Raw genomic sequence first — 24,296 nt, 5'->3', positions numbered from 1 at the left:
GTCTAGGATCTTGCTTTTCAAACTGGAACCGTAACCTACATCACAGGCACATGACTGCGATGCCCTGTGTTCGCCAACCCCAAAAGAAAGTCTGAAAGCAGAACAACTTCACCGACCTTACTGAAAACTCAACAAGTCCTACCGCACAGAAATGTCGCAAGGCGCATAATATACTCCTGGCTCTATTAAAGAAACAACGTATCGTGTGCTTTCAAGTCTTTTAATTCCTGAACTTGGGGATTCACGAATATTCACGCTTTAAAAAACTGTATGACATTTCCTCTCCAGATTCAAGGGGGACTCCAGAGATACGGAAATGAGCGCTCCAAACGCAGGTTCGCATTCATACTCTGCCACTAAAAGATTTAGTGTGACTCACTTCTGCTGAGTCTCAATAACCCATCCCCGAAATTAGCGCTCTCTCACTTTTCTCCAATACTTGGAACAACATAAAACTGTTCAGTAAATCTTCAGATACACTCAGGCAGCTCTCGTTGTTGTCTCCAGGGCCCCAGGAACTCCAATCCAGTGTTGTCTGCAGGTCCATCCCAGAGAATAAAGCACGTGACTCCATAAAGCCCCTTCATTCAGCGACTCCGCGTCTACGAGTGCTCTGCGCAGTAAAACCCTATACTCAGTCCAAACACCTTTTGTTCCTTCACCATCTAACCGCGCGCAGAGATCTGGACGGCGGTGGGTGCCCGGGACCCCGTCAGCGCCAGCACACAGTCCAACGCGCGTCCAGCTGGGGGCGCCCGGCTCCCCTAGGCCCGCTGGGTGGAGGGTCGCGAGTCCAGGGAGCGGAGGCAGCCTCGGGAGCCCTCGCGCGCTCTGATTGGTTCTCGTGTCCTCGTGACTCCAAGGCCCGCCCCCGCCCCTCCTCCGCATCCGAGCCGGGGAGCGCTCGGTCTGGGACTGAATGGGCGCTAGCGCGGCGCTGGGGGCGGGCCGGGGCGCGGGGCCCGGGACTAGAGGCAGGCTGGCGCCCGCTCCCTAATATGCGAAAGAAGGCGGCGGGTGGCGCGGAGCGGCGTCCCCTGCAGCCGCGAACCGAGGCGGCGGCGGCGGCACCTGCCGGCCGAGGTACGTGGCGCAGCCCCCTCCTCGGCGTAGCGGGGCCCGCTGGCCGGGGGCGGCGGCGGCGATCGGTTCCTGCCCCCGCGTGGCTGGGCCCGGCGGCTCCGCCCCAGCCTCCCACGGGCAGCGCCCAGGGCACGGCTCCCCCAAATGCGCCTGGCGGGGGCGCGGGCTGGGCGTCGTGGCCGGGCGTCGTGGCCTCGCGCGGAGCGGACCGGCTCGGTACGCCGCGGCCCGCGCAAGTGTGGACGCGGTGGAGACGGAGGGGTGAACGACCGGGATGTGCGCTCCAGGCGCGGTGTCCCTCTCCCTTCTGTGTTCCGCAGCGACTTGGGGTTTAATTCATTGCTCGAAGCTTCCGAGCTCATTTCCCCGGGACAGGATTGGGGGGTCCCTCGGTGACTAGCTGCTCCGGCGACTGCCTTTCGCATCCATCGGGAAGGCGTGATGTGCAGTGTCTGCAGGTAGAAATTCGCCAGTGACCTTTTGTGCCCACTCTGTGCGGCCAGCCCTGCGGAAGAGACACGTTTTGTGGTGACCTTTGGTGTTTCCTGAATTGTAAGGAGTAGCTTGACATGGGCGTGCATTCATATGCGCCTTTAGTGTGTTAAGTAATACAAGATTTTCTGAGAGCATCTTCGAATAGGAAGAAGCTAGGTTCTGCCCAACCCCACAAGAGGTGGGTGACCTTGGCCACGCCGATCCCCCTGTAAGACTCCATCTCCTGATCTGTAGTGGGAGGCTTGTCCTGCAGATGGCCAAGGTCCCTTTCAGGCCCCTGGTTCTGTGGTTCTGATGGCAAATGTGTTCGCCAATGAAGAGGGTCCTGCGGAATCACTAGCTCACTGGAAAGACACATTTTATGTCCTCATGTCTTAGTTCATGTCTGTGGCCTTTGCTTCATTAAGTATCAGTCTGTTTAAAAAGGAAAATGGTTTTTACCTGCCAGCCTACATCTGCCCCTTTGGTTTACCTGCGCATCAGGCCAAGCATGGATCTGACTTTGGGATTACCAAGAGGAAGGAGATGTGGCTCCTGCCCTCTGGTGTTAAGCTGAGCCCTCCACTTGATAATCTGCTTCCACAGAAGAGAGGAACCTTGGGGAGGAATCCTGTCTGCTGAGTGAAGGGGCACAGAAGCAGAAACTGTCAGGATGAGTTGTGGTTTCACTCGCCTAATCCTGAAAGCTTGACAGGTTAGGAGAATGTCTTACATTTCTAGTTGTAGAGCCAGGAATCACCTGAATTCCAGCCAGGGCTTGGACGAGGAGAGACTGATGTAAACGGGCAGAGCCCTGTGACCAGAGTGTAGTGAACCGCTTCATGGGTCTGTCTGGTGTCTGAGGGACGCTATTTCTGTGAGATGGAATGAATCTTGGTTATGATTAGTTGTTGGGTCTTCCTCTAGGCGAGAAAAAAAAATGGGTGAGGTGAGAAGGCATGAAGGTGTTTGTGGAAGAGAGAGGGAGAGGGCTGACAGGCATCAATGATAAACATGCACATTAATGACTGCCTATTTTGAAAATGCTTATAATTTTGGCTTAAACTGCCAGATTGTTTCATATTACCACGATAGGTTACTATTGAATTTTTTGGAATTAACTGACTAGTTTTTATTGGAATATAGTTGGTTTACAATGTCATGTTAGTTTCTGCTGTAAAGCCAAGTGAATCAGTTATATATAAATATGTGTTTGTTGTTGTTTAGTCACTAAGTCGTGTTCGACTCTTTTGCATACATGCTAGGCTGTAGCCCGCCAGGCTCCTCTGTCCACGGGATTTCCCAGGCAAGAATACTGGAGTGGGCTGCCATTTCCTTCTCCAGGGATCTTCCCAACCGAGGGATTGAACTTGCATCTCCTGTATTGCAGGCAGATTCTTTACCGTGGAGCCACTGGGGAAGCCGCATAATATATATATATATATTTAGATTCTTTTTCCATATAGGCCATTCATTATACAGTACTGAATAGAGTTCCCTGTGCTATACAGTAGTTCTTGTTTATCTGTTGTATATATAGTAGTGTGTATATGTCAATCCCAGTCTCCCCAAGTAACCCTTCCCTCTGCTTTCCCCCTTGGTAACCATAAGTTTATTTTCTACATCTGTGATTCTGTTTCTGTTTTGTAAATAACTTTGTGCCGTTTTTTTAGATTCCACATATAAGCGATATCCTATGATATTTGTCTTTGTCTGACTTGCTTCACTCAGTATTACAATCTCTGGATACATTTATGTTGCTGCAAATGGCATTATTTTGTTCTTTTTTTCTGGCTGAGTAATAGTGTTGAATTTTATGACTGTGTTCGAGGCAGGATAAGAAAAACCCTTTGTTCTTTGATGTGCCTCCTCCAGTCCTCCCCTGTTTGCCCTGCTGGTCTGTTTGGCAGGAGTTTGTCTAGCAGGTTGGCTCTTGGGAGGTGAAAGAGACAATAGAGAGGTTTCAAGTCCTCTATGGGAGTCCATCCAGGTGCTGGGGGCAGAAGGGAGAGTCTTGGAAGAAGGCTCATGGCTCCCTTTGCACACCCTTCTGGTTCCTGAGAAGCGGTTTAATCAATTTAATCTGAATTGCCTGTGGAGGTGCTCTCAGAGGGCATGCTCTGTGTTTTTGGTTCATCTGGGAAGGCTTGGCAGAATTAAAGCAACTGGAAGTATACACACATTAACAATGGTACGCACTCCCTAACTGCCGAGAAGCAGCAGCAAGGGGCTGGATCAGTATGAGGGTTGTAAGTTAGCAAAGGCATCCAGAAGTGGGTGAATCACTGGCTTAGTGTGGGAGGAAACCATCACTATGGATGGTGACACGTAGGCCATTAGGGAGAGAGACCCAGCTTGAGCACATGTGCAGAGGGGGAGCAAGGAAGATGTGGCGAGCAGAAGAAAAATGAGGTTAGAGAGGTACAAGGACATTACCAGGCTTGTCTTACTTAGAAGAGTGTTATCTTGTTTTTCTAAGTGTAGCATACATGCTAGAAAAGTAGGCCTAAGTGGATTACTGTCCAACAGATTTTACAAATTCAGCATACAATGCTCTGAGATCAAGAAGCAGGAGCACCCCGTGGGTCCCCTTCGAGTCACTGCATCCTGGAAGAGAACCCCCACTGACTCTCGAGCTTGTATCACCGGAATTCTGCAGTGTCTGTCTGCTTTCCTTCGGACTTGGGATTCTGAGACTCACTCCAGATACTGCCTCTCGCTGTAGGATGCTCACTCTCATTGCTGATTGGGCCTGTGGGTGAAAAATACACTATATCTTTGTCTGTGCACTGTTGATGGACACTTGGGCAGTTGGCAGGTTTGGCTATTAGTTAGTGCTGCCATGACTCTTTTCATACCTGGCTTGTGTGTGTGCATATTTCTCCTTTTAACAGCTTTTTTAAATATTATATTTAATTTTTTAATTTATTGTGACATTTGGGTTCTGGTTCCCTGGCCAGGGATTGAACCCAGGGCCACTGCATTGGGAGCATGGAGTCTTGACCACTGGACCATCCGTGTGCTCAGTCACTCAGTCGTGTCCACCTCTTTATGGCCCTATGGACTGTAGCCCACCAGGCTCCTCTGTCCATAGAATTCTCTGGGCAAGAATTCTAGAGTGGGTTGCCGCTTCCTACTGCAGGGTATCTTCAGACCCAGAGATCGAACCTGTGTCTCTTGTGTCGACTACGCTGGCAGGCAGATTCTTTACCACTAATGCCACCTGGGAAGCCCCTGTATGTGCATTTCTGATGAGGGTCTATGTACGGGTGTGATTCCTGGGTCATGGGTATGTGTATACTCAGCTCTGCATGGGTCGTTCCTCACTACTAACTGATTAGCTCAACATTGGCTTTGAACCGGAGAGACGGAGGAAGGGCGTGTGCCAGGAGCCATGATGAGTTACCACATGGCTGTGGGCTGTAGATTCTCGGCTAGCGCAGTCACCTCCAGGCCACAGGCCACCCTGGGTCAGGCGGCAGGACAGGCTGAGCCCTGGAAAGCCCTCTAGCTCCGTGAGCCTCTGTGGTCAGGGAGTGGTTGTCTCTGGCCAGACTGCCACAGACAGCCCTGGGAACGTCTCCCTTACCTTTTCTAACGCTGCACTTTCTCTGCTTTGTTTTTAGTTATGTGACTTGTGTTCCCTGTACCTCTGGGTTTCTACTGAAGAATTCCCCCACGTCCTAGAGGAAAAGTTTATTTCTTGTTTGATCTTTTGAGACCATGCAAGACATTTTTGCTCCCCTTTAGAGTGTGGAACAATATCCAGAATTAAGTAATACTGGGTGGTTCATCAACTCTTTATACCCATGAATTCTTCCTCTTTTCAAGCTTTAAATATCTGGAATTAATGGTTCTGTTTCATGTGATGTGATATGATTAAAGAGGAAAAAATTGATACAAATAACACATTTGAAAAGTCTGTTTTGATGGACTAGGACGTTGTGTTTTGAACATGAAGTCTGCCTTTAAGACGAGGTGTCATTTTCATAATTAAAGGCTTACATGTGTTGAGTTCAAAGCAGAAGCAGTTTTTCTGTTATTCATATAGAGTTCCTTCTTCTCTAGTCCTTTCTCTCCCCTCAGCTTCTATTCTCTTCTGTGTTGTTCTCCACCTCATTTCTGCTTTTCACAAACATCTTGTTTTCATTTCCAATCTAGACTTCAGCAACAAAAGAGGAAGACAGAGTTGTGGTACTTTTTTTTTTCAAATAGGGCTGCCAATACTCTCTGTGCTTTGCTTGTCATTTTCTTCAATCAAGTCCTTAGTCATCCAGGATTTGGTATCTGGTTTTCTTGTTTAATCTTCCTTTGGAGTGGCTCTGTCCAGTAGAAATGTAACCCAAGCCATATATATATAATATCAAAGTTTTGGTTTCCCAGGAAGACTAAAATAAAACAAACCAGAACTAAACTTAACTTGTATGCTCCTAATAATACAGCTCCAAACTATACAAAGTAAAAAGAATGACAAAAAAAAGTTGACAAATGTGACAACATAATGAGAGATTTTAGCATATCTATTTCAGTAACTGATGGAACAAGCTAACAAAAAACCAATAAGGGATTGATTTAAAAAGCAAAGCAATTAATAAGCTTGATCAAACCAATTAAATAGAAAACATGGTTCCAGCAAGTGAAGAGTATACTTTTACAAAAATTGAACATACACCAGGTCATAAAGTAAGTTCTAACATATTTAAAATAATTAGTATCATATTGACCAAATTCTCTGAATGCAATGAAACGAAATTATGTATCAGTTTTAAACTATAATTTAAAAACATATTTGAAAATTTAAATTTGAAAGTATTTAGATTTGAATGATCAAGAAGTAATAGCAATGAAAAAAGATATGTCAAAATTTGTAGAATGAAGTGTACACCTAAAGCTTGTGGGTTGCAACTAAATAAGGTAAGGGAAATATGTGGTCTTAATGACTCATATTTGCAAGGAAATAGGCAAAAGTTAATAACCCAGTCAGCTAAATTAAGAAGTTAGGAACTTAGCAATTAAACCTAAGAGATTAGAAGGATTTTTTTAAGACAGGTGAATTAATTTTAATAATTTATTTTCATCAAACCAATATGTATAAAATATTATTAAATTAATATAAAAGTTGTTTTGAGCTATTTTACATTCTTCTGGTAAAACTTAATTCTTCAAAGCCTTGTATATATCTTACATGAGAACATATCTCAGTTTGGACAGGCCATATTTGAATTACTCAGCAGCCACATGTGGTTCATGGTATCTTTGTCTCCTATAAACACTGAAGGTATTTATGGTGATAAAGAGGGCAATCAGAGCTAACAGTAGAGGGGTTCAATTATCTGCCAAGAGAATCAAGATTCATGAGAATCTTAAGAGTGTTTTGTGGTTCGCAGAGGGTGACATCTTACATACTACTCTCTACAACAAACCCACATACTATAAAATATAGGACAGAAATAAAGATAAATGCTGTACTGACTCACTATATCCTTACCTGTTTTAGACATTAAATATGTATATGTATAGGCCATGTTATATACACATTATATATGTATATGTATAGGTCACGTGTTGCTGCTTGCTATGCCCCCAGGCACATATATATTATATTATGTATATATAGACATATATGTATGTATGTTCTTTTAATGTTCACAGAACCCATATGAGTTTGGTACCATTATTATCCTCCTTTTACAAATGAGGACATTGAGGCTCAGGGAGGTCAAGAAACTGTAGGGGATGGAGCAGGGATTCAGACTCAGGCAAACTGACCTGGAGGTGGTAGATGAGGCAAATGCATCTCTGTTTTTGTAGCACTCAGCACATTCACACCCCACATCAGAAGAGCTCCCATCGAAATTCCTGAGAGGATGTCTTGAGGTGGTCTCTGGTCCAAGTTCCTGCCTTTCCAGGCATAGTATCCTCACTCTCCATGGCAACTTCCTCACTGGTCCTGCCTCACAGTAGGACTTCCCGTCTCCAGTCCTACCTCGAGAGAGGTCTCTCCAAACTCCAGTTCCAGTTTAAATCCCTCTTGCACAGTTGCTTCTTTTATCTCAGGATGAAATTCCAACCCACCATGGCACGGTCTGCTTCCTTTTGCAGCCTCTCGGTATGTTGTTCCCTCCAGGGCTGGGCCTTCAGACACCACTTCAGTGCCAACTGTCCCTGCTCAGGGGCACCTGCTTCGCCAACCCCCGCCGAGTCCTATCCATTATTCCTTCCAGAAGTGGGGGGAGGCTTTTCTAAGCTCCCTCCCAAACACACAATACACCCAAGTCCCCCAAATGTAAAATATCTCCTAACACTGCCCTCATATCCAATGTAGAATAAGTTAACAAGAAAAATGAGGAAAATATTAACATTGGTGATGGGTCTACTTGTCTAATTTTAAAAATGAGATGAGAGCTTTTTGAAGAAGAGGCTGTATCTGTGTTGCTTCTTGCTATACCCGCAGGCACATACTCCCTGCCTGATTAAAAATGAGGTTACGTGAATGACAGTATGCCTGTTTGGGATCCTGCCCAAGAGCTGGTTTTCCACATTTTTGGAGCAGAGAGTAAAAGGGACGTGTGATTTAGGCATAAAAGGAAATTGTATGTTTTAGTGATGCCTCTCACAGACCTGAATAAATGTTGTCGGTTTTAGGAATTCAAACACTCTTAACTTGTTCTGAGCTTAAAATGACTCAGACAAAGCTTTCCTCTGCCTCATGTGGTTTTTCCCTCTCCTTCAGGCTCTCAGTGGCCAGGGCCTGTCAACCTTTGGGTTGTTCCCAGTCCCTGTTCCTCCAGTTCCTTTTCTGGGGTCATTGTCACTTTCTGATTTGTCGTTCTATATGACTATTTTGGTTCTTCTGTTCCTAAGGACAAAAAGTATTATTGAACATAGTCAGCCCTCCATGTTGACCAACTGCAGATCAAAAATACTCAAAAAGGAACATTTCCTGAAAGTTCCAGAAAACAAAACTTGAGTTTGCTGTGTGCCAGCAGCTATGAACATAGCATTTATGTTGTATTAGGTATTATAAGTAATCTAGAGCTGATTTAAAATATATATGGGAAGATGTACATAGATTATATGCGAATACTGCATCATTTAATATAAAAGACTTGAGCATCCATGGATTTTGGTATCCAAGAAGTGGTGGTGGTCCTGGAACCAATTTCCTGTAGATATCAAGGGACCGCTATACCAGATTACTACAGAAACTGCCTCCCGAATCCTCCGCCTTCCCTTCCCAACTTAGCAGCTAACTGCTCCCTGAGGAATATTGCTAAGGTCCTATTTGGTGACCTCTCTTCATAATCTCAAAGCATAAGAACCTATACGCATACTCTTTCTTCTGGGAGGTGGGATCTTGGTTATTTTAGAATTTGCACACTCACTTGCCCATTATACTCCAGTTTAGGGAAAGGTCCCCATGTTGGAGCTTGAGTCCCAGAGTGGCTGTTGTTAACTGTTCTTTCTACTGACTGTCACTTTTTCCTATTAAGTATTATTTATGCAGCCTGGCTACTTGCATTCCCTTTAGATGAAGAGGGAGATCTTCCATTGAAAAGGTGGCTTTTAGATTTTGCTGTGTTTGTGGCATTCAGGAGGGTGCCACAGATGTGTTCTGCTGTGGTATCTTCTGCATGTCTAATTTGCTGTCACATGGGTGCCCACCACCCAGGAGATATTACATAAGATGTTTTGTTAGAGCTTGGGAGGGACCTGGGCAGTTCTCCGGGCAGTTACCTCAGTTTACTCCAGTGTCCTGTCTTATCCCTTCTGGCCTCCTCCTCTTATCCCCCTTTGTTACCCCTGCCTCGGCCGTGAAATCATCTCAGTGCATGGTGGAACAGTGACAGCTGGTGGGGCCTTCTTGCATGCTTTGCTTTTTTTGTTTTTTTTCTACTAGCAGCCTGAATTTGTTATGCAGGCTGGATCTCAGCAGGCTGGGTGCTAAAAGAACAGCCGCTGCCAGCTCAGTCACCAAGTTCTGTGGCCTCTTCCTTTACCACTCTTGTCATCCCCCATCTCTCTGTCCCTCTCCGTCTCCCCTGCTCCATCAGCCCTGGCTGCAGTGGTCATCAGAGCCCCTTGACCATCCCTCCCGTGGCCTCTTACATCCCTGTGTAAGCTCTCTGCCTTCCTGCTTAAGGACCACTTAAGGTCACTCCTCCTCTGGGGCCAATTTGGAGGCCCTCATTCCTTCTTTTCTCAAATTTTTGATGTTCACTCATTTATTTGACTGTGCCAGGTCTCAGTTGCAGCACGAAGGATCCTTAGTTGGCATGCGAACTCTTATTTGCAGCACTTAGGATCTAGTTCCCTGACCAGGGATTGAACCTGGGCCTCCTGCATTGGGAGCACAGAGTCTTAGCCCCTGGACCACCATGGAAGTCTAATGATTCCTTCTTTGCTACATCTTCTCCCACTTTCCCCCAGATCCCCTGTGACCTGGCCAGAGCAGCCATCCTGGGCATCTTGGCATGCCAGTCCTCCCATCCGGAATACCTGCCCTCTCTCTCCTTTGTGTCTCTGAGGTCCAGTCTATCCTTAAAAGACCTATTTATACTTTGTCTCCTCAAGGAGGCTTCCCTGATTTCATCTGATGGCACTAGTGTTCTGTTGCCTGGGGCACCCCAGGCGTACTGCCCCGCCTCCGCTTTTTGGCATTTTGAGTATTTAGGTATTTTTGTTTTCCCTGGTTGGAGTTTTCGTTTCAAGAGAAAGGCTATGTCTTAGTTTTCTTTATATTCCCTGTGCCTGATATATGCTTATTACATGTCTGTTTTAAGTATCATTAGGTGAACAAAGCAAATTATACAACAGTACAGACCAGCCCTCCCCAGCTGGGGCTCTGCTGCTGCTGTTAAGTCGCTTCAGTCATGTCCGACTCTATGTGACCCCATAGACGGCAGCCCACCAGGCTCCGCCGTCCCTGCGATTCTCCAGGCAAGAACATTAGAGTGGGTTGCCATTTCCTTCTCCAATGCATGAAAGTGAAAAGTGAAAGTGAAGTCGCTCAGTAAGTGTCCGACTCTTCGTGACCCCATGGACTGCAGCCTACCAGGCTCCTCCATCCATGGGATTTTCCAGGCAAGGGTATTGGAGTGGGTTGCCATTGCCTTCTCCAGGGGCTCTACAAGAGGATTAAGCCTGAATGCTCTAAGGCCACCATGATAGTGGGTTGACCAAAAAGTTCATTTGGAATTTCCCATAATATCTTACAGAAAAGCCCAAACGAACTTTTTGGCCAACCCCAATATATTATGAATTAACTTCTCTCCCATGCTTCTGGAGTGATTTGAGTTATAGACCATTGCGAAAATTAAAATAGACACCCAATCCTATTATGTAGCATGGAGAGCTCTGCTCAGTGTTGTGTGGCAGGCTGAATGGGAGAGGAGTTTAAGGGAGAATGAATACATGTGTATGTGTGACCGAGTCCCTTTGCTATTCACCTGAAACTATCAAAACATTGTTAATCGGCTGTACTCCAATATAAAATTAAAAGTTAAATAAAAAGAGGAAATAGACACATAAATACTTTTCTGTAGGGCTTACCTCTAGTGGAACCCAGCCTGAAGATGTCTAGTATAAGTAATATGATCCCAATCCTGATAAAACATACATATTCCAAGAGGAAAGACAGATGCAATATAGAGCATAGTGTTAGGGGTGGACATCACTGTGTCGTAGTGTAACAACCAGTGTGTGATTTCAACATGTTCTTTCTGAAGTTTTCAACTTTGTGGTAACAGAGTTTAAAAAAAAAGTTTTTTGAATAAGCTAAATTGAAGGTCCTAAACCTGGCTGTGCCTTACTATAAGGCAATGGAGAGTTCAGTTCAGTCGCTCAGTCATGTCCCACTCTTTGCGACCCCATGGACTATAGCACACCAGGCTTCCCTGTCCATCACCAACTCCTGGAGCTTACTCAAACTCATGTCCATTGAGTCGGTGATGCCATCCAACCATCTCATCCTCTGTTGTCCCCTTCTCCTGCCTTTAATCTTTGCCAGCATCTATTCCAATGAGTCAGTTCTTCGCATCAGGTGGTCAAAGTATTAGAGCTTCAGCTTAATGGAGAGTTAGGGCTTTGTTTTTAAATATAGGTTCACTGTGAGAACTATATTTAAAAACAAAATCCGGAGTCTGCATTGGCTTATAGTAAGGCACAGCCAGGGTTAGGAACTCCAGTTTGGCTTATTCACAACCCACTCCAGTATTCTTGCCTGGAGAATCCCCATGGACAGAGGAGCCTGGTGGACTACAGTCCACAGCGTTGCACAGAGTCAGACGCAACTGAAGCGACTTAGCACACACGCACCTATAGTGAACCAATCCACCAGTAGTGGATCACTGAACTGACCCTTCAGCAATGTCCCTGGAGAGCCAGGCCTCTGAGTGAGGATGACCAGCTGTCAGACCTCTGAACTTGGGTGTTGCCACTACGCACTTTGTAAATGAAGGGCCGTGTCTAGCAGGCATGACTCACCATAAGAGAAACTAGGACAGTAATGGGTACTTACAGAATACTTTCAAAAGCAAATCTAGAGGTGTTTTTTCTTAACAGCTAAGAGTGAACATTAGTTGCTGTTCAGTCGCTAAGTTGTGTCTGACTCTTCATGACCTCATGGACTATAGCACGCCAGGCTCCTCTGTCCTTCAGTACTTCCCGAAGTTTGTTCAGATTCATGTCCATTCAGTTGGTGATGCTATCTAACCATCTTATCCTTTACCACCCCTTTCTCCTTTTGCCTTCAGTCTTTCCCATCATCAGGGTCTTTTTCAATGAGTCATCTCTTCAAATCAGACGGCCAAAGTATTGGAGCTTCAGCTTCAGTCCTTCCAGTGAATATTCAGGGTTGATTTCCTTTAGGACTGAACATACCCTGGGGTTATTCAAATTAAGTCTGAGACAAGAATTTCAATGCTTGTTCTTTCTCATCAGCTGTTGCTTCAACCAGCTCTGTTTTTTTATTTTCTCTCTGAAGTTTGACCTTACTTGACCTCGCACAGAATTTTATCCATATGGTAGGTGCTGAAACCAGTAGATTGGATGAGGAACAGGGTAATCTCCATGGTGAGTCTCTAAGTATCTCCCATCAAGTTACTTACTAACTACAAAGGGAAGATAGTAACTTGGTAGTGGATAAACTTGCCTTACACAACTTTGAGCAACTGATTTAACATCAACGGTATTGGGACAAAGCAATGTCAGGGCTTTCCTGAGAAAACACACCAGGATGGACCAGTATCACTTCTGGGAAATTCCTGCCTGAAATGTGTACCTTGAATCTAATCATGAAGAAATGGGCAGATCTCCACTGAGGGACATTCTTCAAAACAACAAGGCTGTACTTTTCAAAAAATGCCAAGGTCATGAAAGATAAAGGAACTGTTTCTGATTAAAGGAGGTTAAAAAGATATGACAGCTGAATGTCACATGCGGTTCTGGACGTGTGTTCCTGTTTTTGCTCTGAGGCCATTATTGGGACTGCTAAAGAGATTTGTCTGACGTCTTCAGAGTAGAGAATAGTATTAAAACTAATAATTTCCTGATTTTTATCATCATACTTCGGTGTGTCTGGGAGTGTCCTTTTTAGGAAATACTAAAATATTTAGGGTTGCATGTCATTGTGTCCTCAGCTTACTTTCAAGTGGTTAAAACAAGTAGTATGGATATCATAAAACAGAATCACCAAGCAGATGTGGGAGAATGGTAACAAGCAGGTTGTCTGAGCGAGGCAAATTGTTTGTACTCTTTTTTCAGTCTCTCTATGTGTTTGAGGTTATGTCCAAAAATAAAGGTTAAAAGCCCAAAAACCTCCGGGTCGTGGTGTTGCAGCCAGTGGGGCCCCAGCGGCCAGGGCTCTCAGTGGCTGTCCTGTCCAGGATCACTGCTGAAATCATTTCCGGCAACACTGAGCTCTCTTCAGAGCTGGTTTTGTAGAAAATGGGTTGGAGACCACTCAGTGTGGCTTCACCTGACAGGAAGTTCTTTCCCTAACTTCCTGTTGCTGTCATCGCCTCTGCTGTCCCAGAAGGCATCATGCCTGCTGTTCTCCCCTGGGTGTCTGGTCAGCCAGCTCCAATCCACACATTTGCCGGGTTGAGATTAGACCTACAGCTGTTCCTGCCAAGGAGACTTCCTAGGCAGAGTGTAACTTCACATTATCACCCAACCTGCTTTGAACATACTAGCAAACGTCTTCAGAGAGGTGACTTGGCTACCGTGTAACAGGCAACAGCCAAACAGGTAAGTATTTTCTTTTTTCTTGAAAAACAGAACCAGTTGCTTTTTTTTTTTTAAGTTGTTTTCCCCCCTCAGCTTTATTGGGATATAATTGACATGTAACGTGTAAATCGAAGATGTACAACATGTTGACTTGATACACTTATTTGCTGCAAAATAATTACCACCATAGCCTTAGCTTAAACCTCTATTACATCACATAATTATCATCTTTTGTGTGTGGGAGGGGTTAGAACATTTAAAATTTATTCTCTTAGCAACTTTCAAGTGTGCAATACACTGTTATTAACTATAACCATCATGCTGTGCAATAGATCCCCAGAACTTACAACTGGGGGCTGACACCTCCACATTGCTCCCACTCCCCAGCCCCTGGTAACATCCACTCTACTCTCTGTTTCTGCGACTCCTGCTGTTTTAGAGTTCATCTGTATATGGTATTCCAGTTGCTCTTTTATTTCTGTGTTGGTGGGTGGGAGAGTCATTGGATTATGTTTATCCCCCTTCCTCACCATACACACACAGAGATTCCTGATGGAAAAAGAATTCCCATCAGTGTTCTCCATGTGCTCTGGACACTGCACAACCAACCAATGAACGTGATGTCTGGACCCATGGAAGGATCTAGGCCTCATGTCTGCCTCTTGTTAGGATCTTGCTGAGTTTGGGTTAGTTTTTCTGTGTGGATCTGGCTGCAGGTCACTGATCAGTGCATTCATATATTCATTGGCTCATTGGTTCAACAAATATTTAAGGGCCTTTTACACACTAGGTACTGTTTCAGGATTTGAGGTGACTGCAGTGAACAACATTTACAGTCCCTTCTCTAGGAATCGTATGCTTCAGTGGGGAAAGCAGAAAGTAGGCAAACACGGAAGAATCATGATAAGTGTATGAAGTATTCATTGATTCAACAAGTATTTAAGTGCCTTTTACATGCTGCTGCTAAGTCACTTCAGTCATGTCTGACTCTGTGCAACCCCATAGACGGCAGCCCACCAGGCTCCCCCGTCCCTGGGATTATCCAGGCAAGAACACTGGAGTGAGTTGCCATTTCCTTCTCCAATGCATGAAAGTGAAAAGTGATGCTAGGCACTGTTTTAGAATCTGAGGTTCCAGCAATGAACATCAACAGTCCCTTCTTTAGGAATCTTATGTTTTAGTGGGGAAAGCAGAAAGTAGGCAAATATGGATGAGTTGTGATGAGTGTATGAAGCAGAAAAGTGAATCAGTGGGCTTAGGGTAGGAATGCAATGCTACAGAGGGTGATCGAGGAGGCAACTTTTGAATAAAAACCAGGATAAGGATGGTGTAGGAGGGCCACGGATTTGTCCCTGCAAGAGTTGCTGTCTTCTTAACATCTTTGTCACTTCAGTGAAACCTTGAAGGAACAACATCTGAAGTTTCCAGGCATGTTCTCATTTTGGAAAATGTTTATGTAGTCCAAGGGCTCAGCCTTAACTTCCTTTAATGCTTTTAAACCTATAAAAAGCAGGCAATTGAATGATAGTCATCATGTATTCTCAACATTGAAGTATACCAGTTAATTAGAAGTAGATTACAAAGCATACCTCAGTAGTCTTGCGAGTGCTTGCATCTTGGTAGGTGGTCAAAATTAGAGTGTAGACTACATAAATATTCTGGCTTCACAGATGGTGCTAGTGATAAAGAACCCACCTGCCAATGCAGGAGACATAAGAGACTCAGGTTTGATCCTTGGGTCGGGAAGATCCCCTGGACGATGGCATGGCTACCCACTCCAATATTCTTGCCTGGAGAATCCTGTGGATTGCAAAGAGTTGCAAAAGTTTACAAAGAGTTGGACATGACTGAAGCGAATGAGCATACATGCACACAGACTACTTATTCACAGGGCAACACTTCTATTTTCTATTTAGAAGACAGGTCCTCATAATTTTTACACAGTTTGCTGGCAGATCGGAAATTCTTTAGGCTAAACTCTATTGTTATTCACAGCTGTGCAAACTTGCTGGTGAGCAGTTTCCCAAACAGCCACACCCCCTCTCATACCTTGGAGGGATCTTGCTTGAAAAGCACATTTGGTATCCTCACCTGGTCCTGCCAGGCAGGAAGGTCTGGGGATGAGGTCTGGGAATCTGTGTTTTGGAGTGAGTGGTTCTTCTGCACTGGTCAGGTTGGAGGATCGCAGGCTGAGGTGGGTGGAGGCACTGAACATTCAAATTGAACGAAGACTAGAAGATATGGGATGATGATTGAGTGTGATCGCAGCATCCATGCTCTCACCAGCAGGTTTGTTGTGGTTTTGACCTCATGACTGAAGTTTCACATTCCTAAAATAGAACCGAGCCACTGCCTACCCAACAGAAATAGGAAAGTCCCATAGGACAGAGGTTTCCCACCTTTGCTGGTGGGAGTGCAATGAGATGATTAAGTTGCATGGATCCAGGAGTGAAAGCGGTCCTTCTCCCCACCAACCCAAGCACACCTGTGAACCCCACTTCTGCAGGCTGGTATTTGAACACAGGCCTGTCTGTGCCTGCCAGTTGGTTCCTGTCCCATGAGACAGTTGAGAACAGCACCCCATACCATGATGAGTTAAGATTTCTTGAGGTTATGCAACCCAAACCAAATCTAGAAAACGATTAGATACTGATCTTCAGTTTTTGCCTTGCTTCATTACCTGAAATACTTCAAAAATATAGCAGTGTGGGGACTTCCCTGGTGGCACAGTGGATAGGAATCTGCCTGCCAATGCAGGGGACACGGTTTCAATCCCTGGTCCAGGAAGATCCCACATGCCGTGGAGCATCTAAGCCCATGATCCACAACTACTGGGCCCGTGCTCTAGTCTGCGGGCTGCAACTTCCGAGTCCTCATGTTGAAATTACTGAAGCCCGTGCGCCTAGAGCCTGTGCTCCACAACGAGAGAAGCCACAGCAATGAAAAGCTCAAGCAGGGCAATGAAGAGTGGCCCCCACTCACCACGACTAGCTAAAGCCTGAAAGACCCAGTGCAGCCAAACAACAAATACGTACAAACAACAACAACAACAAATACAGCAGTGTTGAGGCTTTAATATAGAGAGACTTTATCCCAGTGGGTAGTCAACAGACAATGGTAACATTTTTGATTCACCAGCTGGGAGAGAGGGGAGGACCAGAGATGCTAGCAGCTTCTAGTGGACAGAGGCCAGGGATGCTATGAAACAGCCCACATTGCACAAGACAACCTCCTGCCACCTACAGCAAAGAACTGGTGGTTTAGTTGTTCAGTCATGACCGATTCTTGCGACCCCATAGACTGTCCCACCAGGCTTCTCTGTCCTCTGTCCATAATTTCCCAGGCAAGAATACTGGAGTGGGTTGCCATTTCCTTTTCCAGGGGATCTTCCCAATCCAAGGATCAAATCCGCGTCTCCTACATTGCTGGCAGATTCTTTACTGACTGAGCCACCAGGGAAGCCGACAGCAAAGAATTACCCAGCCCCAAATGTCAGCAGTGTTGAGGTAGAGAGACTCTGCAAGAGATCAACTCTTATCTGTGTCTCTTATCTGTGTTATATGTTAGGGTTCAAAATGAGCATTCCTGTTTGAAAAAAAAAAAGAGTTCCACAGCTGAGACTGGTTTGCAGTTAGCCTCCTAGCTTGTATGAAGATGGCATTCTTCTTGGTTGGACAAAGGGCACAAGTCACCAAGACTCCATGAGCCCCAGGGAAGACACTGGCTGGTGTGCTCTTGAGCTTTTCCAACTTAACCATACCCCTTCTCCCACAGCTTCCCCTCCCAGTCGGGTCAGGGTAGAAGAAAGTTTAGTTTAGAGCTTTGGTCTCACCTACTGCTTCTCAGCTTCTGGATCCCAGCCCCGTGGCTTTTGTGACAGTGCCCGTGGGTGGGCTTGAGTAAGACCACACCATGTCTGTATCTGAGCTGTGTGTCAGGCACCACACCTCTGAACAGCCTCCTTCCCTCCCACTTTCCCCACACCATTTAGTTACATTCTTGTCATTTCCCTGGACCTTGGGTTTCTACAAAGTGGGGTCTCAATCCTTCATTTCGCTCTCTCTCGTTGTTTTTTTTTTTTTTTTTTTTGCCAAACTGCACAGAATATGGGCTCTTAGTTCTCAAGTTAGAGATGGAGGCTGTGCACTCTGCAGTGGAAAGCAGAGTCTTAACCACCGGACCACCAGGGAAGTCCCTCAGCCCTTCATTTCATCTCAGTCCCCCCACAGAGCACATTGGAGGAATTGATGAAATTAGAAGTCATCTTTTTTGTGTGTACAGTGGTGATTGTCATTGCTCAGTCACTAAGTCACATCCAACTCTTTGTGACCCCATGGACTGCAGCACGCCAGTCTTCCTTTGTCCTTCACCATCTCCCAGAGCTTACTCAAACTCATATCCATTGAGTCGGTGATGCCATCCAACTATCTCATCCTCTGTCATCCGCTTCTCCTGCCTTCAGTCTTTCTCAGCATTGTGATCTTTTCCAATGAGTTGACTCTTCACATCAGGTGGCCAAAGTATTGGAGCTTCAACTTCAGCAGCAGTCCTTACAATGAATATTCAGGGCTGATTTCCTTTTAAGATTGACTGGTTTGATCTCCTTGCTATCCACGGGACTCTCCAGTGTCTTCTCCAACACTACAATTCTAAAGCATCAATTCTTCGGCGCTCAGCCTTCTTTATGGTCCAGCTCTCACATCCATACATGACTACTGGAAAAACCATAGGTTTGACTATGTGGAACTTTGACAGCAACATGATGTCCCTGCTTTTAAATATACTGTCTAGATTTGTCATAGCTTTTCTTCCATGGAGCAAGGGTCTTTTAATTTCATGGCTGCAGTCACCATCTGAAATGATTTTGGAGCCCAAGAAAATAAAGTCTGTCACTGTTTCCATTTTTTCCCCATCTATTTGCGATGAAGTGATGGGACTGGATGCCATGATCTTCATTTTTTGAATGTTGAGTTTTAAGTCAGCTTAGTGGGGACACTTGTATTACTTTTTTAGGTTAAAGTGATTCAAAATGCATTTTGTTTAGGAACTGTTGTACTCCTTTCTTAAATGCTTGAATTTCCAGAGTGTTATGGACTTGAAATTGTCATGCAGAGTCACAGATTTTATTGAAGGTGTCCTTGTCTGATTTCCAGCAGCATTTTCCTCTTCTTTCCAATCCCTGGAAGGCTCTGCCCTTTGTTCTTCCTCTTGGGGATCTAATCTCTTTAGAGCAGCCTTAATTGTCCCTTTATCCAAACAACTCCATGCCCTTATCAAGGCATCGATGGCCCTACTGCTGACTTTGAAATATTCCTTGTCTCCACCCTCCTCACGGGCAGGATTCTCATTCCATGCAGGAAGCAGCCTGAGCAGCATGTGAAACCTTCCTGGCAGCTGGGGATGGTCACATGATGCAGTTCTGGCCAAAGGGACAGAACTGGCAGCCTGTCAGGGATTTCCAGGGAAGTTTTTCCTCCCCTGATGGAGGTGCCTCCCCTTCCTCTCCGGTTCATCCCTCCTCTCCCTCCAGCCTGGGCTGGAGTTGATACTGGTGGGAGCCAGGAACACCAACGGCTTTGAGAGCCCCTGCACCAGCCCCTCTCTGTTTGTCCCTGGACTTACCATGCTGTGAGAAGAAGACACCCCCAGGGACTTCCACTGCAGGGGCACAGGTTCGATCCCTAGTCAGGGAACTAAGATCCCATATGCCTCAAGGTACAACTAAAAAAAAAAAGAAAAAAGACTTACTCTTTTAGCTGAAAGCCTTGGCTGAAACTCCGGCGCAGATCCCTCCCCAGGGCTCCAAGCATGGGGTCTATCAGCCTGACGGCCCACAGGCCCTGGGGACTCACATGTCCTTCTTGTGACATCCCTGACACTTGAGTTCTCCATCCTGCCTGCTCACCACATCTGACCTACCTCAAGCCCATCTCTTCTGCAGCTGGAAGCCCTTCCTGACCATCTGGCCACCAGCATGGCGGCCAGGGCACAAGGTCTGCTGCTGAGGCCAGCCCTGTCTCAGGCTCGCCACCTCCATCGCATCCCGGCTGCCTCCCCAGTGATGCGCGTACACATATCATGACCCCCTACCACCACACCCGAATAAAATCTTCAAGGTTTCTTCTTGTGATCGTCCATGACCTGCCATCGTCCATACATTGACCCTGCAGACATAATGGTCAGGTTCTCTAAAAAGTGAAACTGTTAGTTGCTCAGTCCTGTCTGACTCTTTGCAACCCCATGGACTCTGTAGCCCTCCGGGCTCTTCTGTCTATGGGGATTCTCCAGGCAGGAATACTGGAGTGGGTTGCCATGTCTTCCTCCAGGGGATCTTCTCCACCCAGGGATCAAACCCTGGTACCCTGCAGGTCGCCTGCGCTGCAGGCAGATTCTTTACTGTATGAGTCATGGTTCCCTAGAAGCAGAGCCTGAGATAGGAATCATGGTCTCTGCTGTCCCCCAATGAGCTTGACTTCCTTGCTCAGAGTGACCCCAGGCCTTTTGTACTCCGTTAGTCATTGCCTGGGGACAGAGGGCACATCCGTGGAGAAGTAGGTAGTTGTGTGTGGTGTCAATACTTGCAGCTGAGATGTGGTGCCGGCCCTGGGATATCCAGCAAACCCACAGTATTGCCCTTAACTCCTGCCTCTGCCCCCACCCAGGACATACTTTCTCAGCTGCACCTAGCTCACTTGGTCCCCAGACTCCCCAGCCCTCTGCTTTGCTCCTGCCCACAGGGTGGGTCTTCCCTCCTCACCTAGCTGCCCCTGCTCCTGCTATAGCTGGGTTTGTTGTCCTTGGCACCAGGGGATGTTTAATCTCTTCATACTTCAGAGCAGCCGTCTCCTCCTGGGGCAGGCTTTCTATCTTGCCTCCTGTCCACTTTTATCAAGTATCTAAAACACAAACCCCAAGCACAATTCAAGTAATTATCTTCTCTGCTTTCCCGTGGATGGGTGTAACTTGTACCAGTTGAGGTTCACAGGAGAGACGTGAATTGACTTCATCTTGTTGACTGGCTCAGGATGTCACTCTCAGACCTTCTGAGAAAGGCTGGCTGGAAGGGTGGGTATTCTGTGGAGCCCGGGGTGGAGGCGGGGGGGAGGCATTTCCAGCTGCCTCTGGGATGTCTTGGTCTAGTTATTTATCATCTCAAGTTCCTCATATCATCATGAGTTCAGTTCAGTTCAGTCGCTCGGTTGTGTCCAACTCTGCAACCCCATGGACTGCAGCACGCCAGGCCTCTCTGCCCATCACAAACTCCCAGAATTTACTCAAACTAATGACCATTGAGTCAGTGATGCCATCCAACCATCTTATCCTCTGTTGTCTCTTCCTCCTGGCTTCAATCTTTCCCAGCATCAGTGTCTTTTCAAATGAATCAGTTCTTCAAATCAGGTGGCCAAAGTATTGGAGTTTCAGCTTCAGCATCAGTCCTTCCAGTGAATATTCAGGACTGATTTCCTTTAGGATGGACTGGTTGGATCTCCTTGCAGTCCAAGGGACTCTCAAGAGTCTTCTTCAGCACCACAGTTCAAAAACATCAATTCTGTGGCACTCAGCTTTCTTTATAGTCCAACTCTCACATCCATACATGACTACTGGAAAAGCCAGAGCTTTAACTAGATGGACCTTTGTTGGCAAAGTAATGTCATGCTTTTTAATATGCTGCCTAGGTTGGTCATAACTTTTCCTTCAAGGAACAAATGTTTTTTAATTTCATGGCTGCAGTCACCATCTGCAGTGATTTTGGAGCCCCCCAGAATAAAGTCTGTCACTGTTTCCACTGTTTCCCCATCTATTTCCCACGAAGTGATGGGACCAGATGCCATGATCTTAGTTTTCTGAATGTTGAATTTTAAGCCAACTTTTTCACTCCCCTCTTTCACTTTCATCAAGAGGCTCTTTAGTTCCACTTCACTTTCTGCCATAAGGGTGGTGTCATCTGCATATCTGAGGTTATTGATATTTCTCCCGGCAATCTTGATTCAAGCTTTTGCTTCATCCAGTCCAGCATTTCTCATGATGTATTCTGCATATAAATTAAATAAGCAGGCTGACAATATACAGCTTTGACGTACTCCTTTCCCGATTTGGAACCAGTCTGTTGTTCCGTGTCTAGTTCTAACTGTTGCTTCTTGACCTGCATACCAATTTCTCAGGAGGCAGGTCAGGTGGTCTGGTATTCCCATCTCTTTAAGAACTTTTCCACAGTTTGTTGTGATCCACACATTCAAAGGCTTTGACATAGTCAATAAAGCAGAAACAGATGTTTTTCTGGAACTCTTGCTTTATCAATGATCCAGCGGATGTTGGCAATTTGGTCTCTGGTTCCTCTGCCTCTTTTAAATCCAGCTGAAACATCTGAAAGTTCACGGTTCACGTACTGCTGAAGCCTGGCTTGAAGAAGCTTGAGCATTACTTTGCTAGCGTGTGAGATGAGTGCACTTGTGCAATAGTTTGAGCATTCTTTGGCATTGGCTTTCTTTGGGATTGGAATGAAAACTGACCTTTCGATTCCTGTGGCCATCATCACTAAACTACTAAAACTGACTTCCATTGCTGTTTCTTTCCGTAACCGGGACCCAGTTGGTTTTGGCCTGCATCTTTTCGGTGCAGGTCTTCATGATTTCTTGATCCGTGTCTGTCCTCGTCCTGTCTTCTTTCTCACCCGGATGTGCCTCAGGCTACCCTTCCCCTCAGCACCCAGCGTCCTGCCCCGCTGCCCACGGGCAGCCTGGTGAGGCCCCCTTCTGCCCTGCTGTGCCGCCCTTCTCAGGCCCTCCCGCCTGGAAGGGCACACTCTCCCGGCTACCGCGTCAGCGTCTCAGCTGCACGTGCTCAGCTCCCCAGGCCAGCCGCGTCGCTCCTATTTGCTGCTTCGTCAGCTTCGGTTTTGTTTTTGATAAGCTTGCGTGTATGTACGTGTTCAGTCGCTCCAGGCATGTCCGCCTCCTTGTGACCCCATGGGCTGTAGCTTGCCAGGCTCCTCTGTCCGTGGGATTCTCCAGGCAAGAATACTGAAGTGGGTTGCCATGCCCTTCTCTAGGAGATCTTCCCAACCCATGGGTCAAACTGGTGTCTCCTGGATGTCCTACTTGCAGGCAGTTTCTTTACCACTGAGCCACCTGGAAAGCCTGCCTTTATTGTTAAAAAAAAAATAAACAAAAACCCAAAAAAACCCTTTACATACAGGTCTACCCACCTATTCCAATACCTACCCTCCCTAAGCAACCCCCATGTGGAAGTGCATGGATAAAGACGGCTGAAATTCTCAGCCCCCTACTTCTCCACTTGTGACTTTCAGCAGATTAAATGTATCAGGTTAAATGCAGATAGCAGTCCAATGAAGTAGGTGTTTTAGTGATTTAGGATTTAGTGATATCTTGTGTAGGATTATTCCCCCCAATAAATATTAGTGCCCTCCTCTTTGTTGCACCACTAGTTGCCTGTATAGTTTATCTAACAATTTTTCACATACTGGTCTGCAGCATATGTTATACTCTTACCTTGGATGGTTAATTCTTAATTTGAAACTATTGGTGCCAGATCTACAAGTGGACTGAAAGCCTGGACCTTGCCCTAATGTTTCTTCGTCAGGGCCTTAATAAGGGTGATTTGCTCATCAGATACATAAACATTTGAGAAGCAGCTGTTACATTTTCATATGTGAGTGGAAATATGTAATTTTGAAAACCAGGTCTTTTCTGCATAGAAGGGATTAGTGGAGGCTCTTACCCTGGCAGTCTGAATGAAAGGAGGGAGATATTCATCAGCCCTGGGATCTTAGCACTTGGAAGGAGTGGGAGGAGCTGCCCGTGAAGGAGATGGACAAGTTGGGAACCAGGAAAGTGCCACAGGGCAGATGGTGATGGCCTGCCAACACATGTCCTTGGAGGAATGCCTGAAACCACCATCACCTCTGAAACCTCGTAAGAAACGGAATATTTATTCAGTAAATAGGTATTAGTTGCCTATTATGTCCCTCTTAACCATCCTGCTGCTGCTGCTGCTGCTAAGTCACTTCGGTCGTGTCCGACGCTGTGCGACCCTATAGACCGCAGCCCACTAGGCTCCTCCGTCCATGGGATTTTCCAGGCAAGAGTACTGGAGTGGGATGCCATTGCCTTCTAGGCACTGTGAACTCAGTGGTGAGCAAAGACACCTACTCTCTTGGAATCTATATTCTAGTGGGGAAGACAAGAGAGAAATGTCTATTCAAAAGAAAAAATTATGAGTAATTTGTCTCATAATAAGTGTTCTAATGGAAACTTCAGTTGCATGCCATCCTCCACCAAAGAGAACATTTTTAGAAATTCATTTATCTGTCTTCGCTGCCACGCCCAGGCTCTTCTCCAGTTGCGGAGAGCAGAGGCTACTCTACTTGCGGCTCATGAGCGTCTCAGTGCAGTGGCTTTTCTGGGTGCACACACTCCAGGGTGCACAGGCTTCAGCAGTTGTGGCATGTGGGCTCAGTAGTTGTGGTGCACACAACTTAGTTGTCTCACGAC

General features: G+C 46.1%; 1 protein-coding gene and 1 long non-coding RNA gene across 3 annotated transcripts in view; one reads left to right on the top strand and one right to left on the bottom strand.

The window, feature by feature from the left end:
• Positions 1–572: 572 nt before the first annotated feature.
• Positions 573–24,296, top strand: part of ST3GAL5 (ST3 beta-galactoside alpha-2,3-sialyltransferase 5) — a 62,216-nt gene continuing 38,492 nt past the window's right edge. The window contains exon 1 of one of the 2 annotated variants that reach the window (XM_069583121.1): positions 573–1,083. In XM_069583121.1, the coding sequence (XP_069439222.1) occupies positions 999–1,083 (85 nt within the window). In that variant the 5' untranslated portion in view covers positions 573–998. The remainder of the gene's footprint in view (positions 1,084–24,296) is intronic. The other variant, XM_069583122.1, reaches the window with a different exon arrangement.
• On the bottom strand, positions 5,241–8,457 carry LOC138436879 (uncharacterized). Its single transcript, XR_011255652.1, has 2 exons — positions 7,327–8,457; positions 5,241–5,945 (listed from the first exon to the last, which is right to left on the bottom strand). It is a non-coding gene; the product is annotated as an uncharacterized lncRNA (long non-coding RNA).

Source organism: Ovis canadensis, chromosome 3, assembly GCF_042477335.2.
Source record: "Ovis canadensis isolate MfBH-ARS-UI-01 breed Bighorn chromosome 3, ARS-UI_OviCan_v2, whole genome shotgun sequence".
Lineage (NCBI taxonomy): Eukaryota > Metazoa > Chordata > Mammalia > Artiodactyla > Bovidae > Ovis > Ovis canadensis.
Note: the sequence above shows the minus strand (reverse complement) of the source record. Positions and strands in the feature narration are given on the sequence as shown.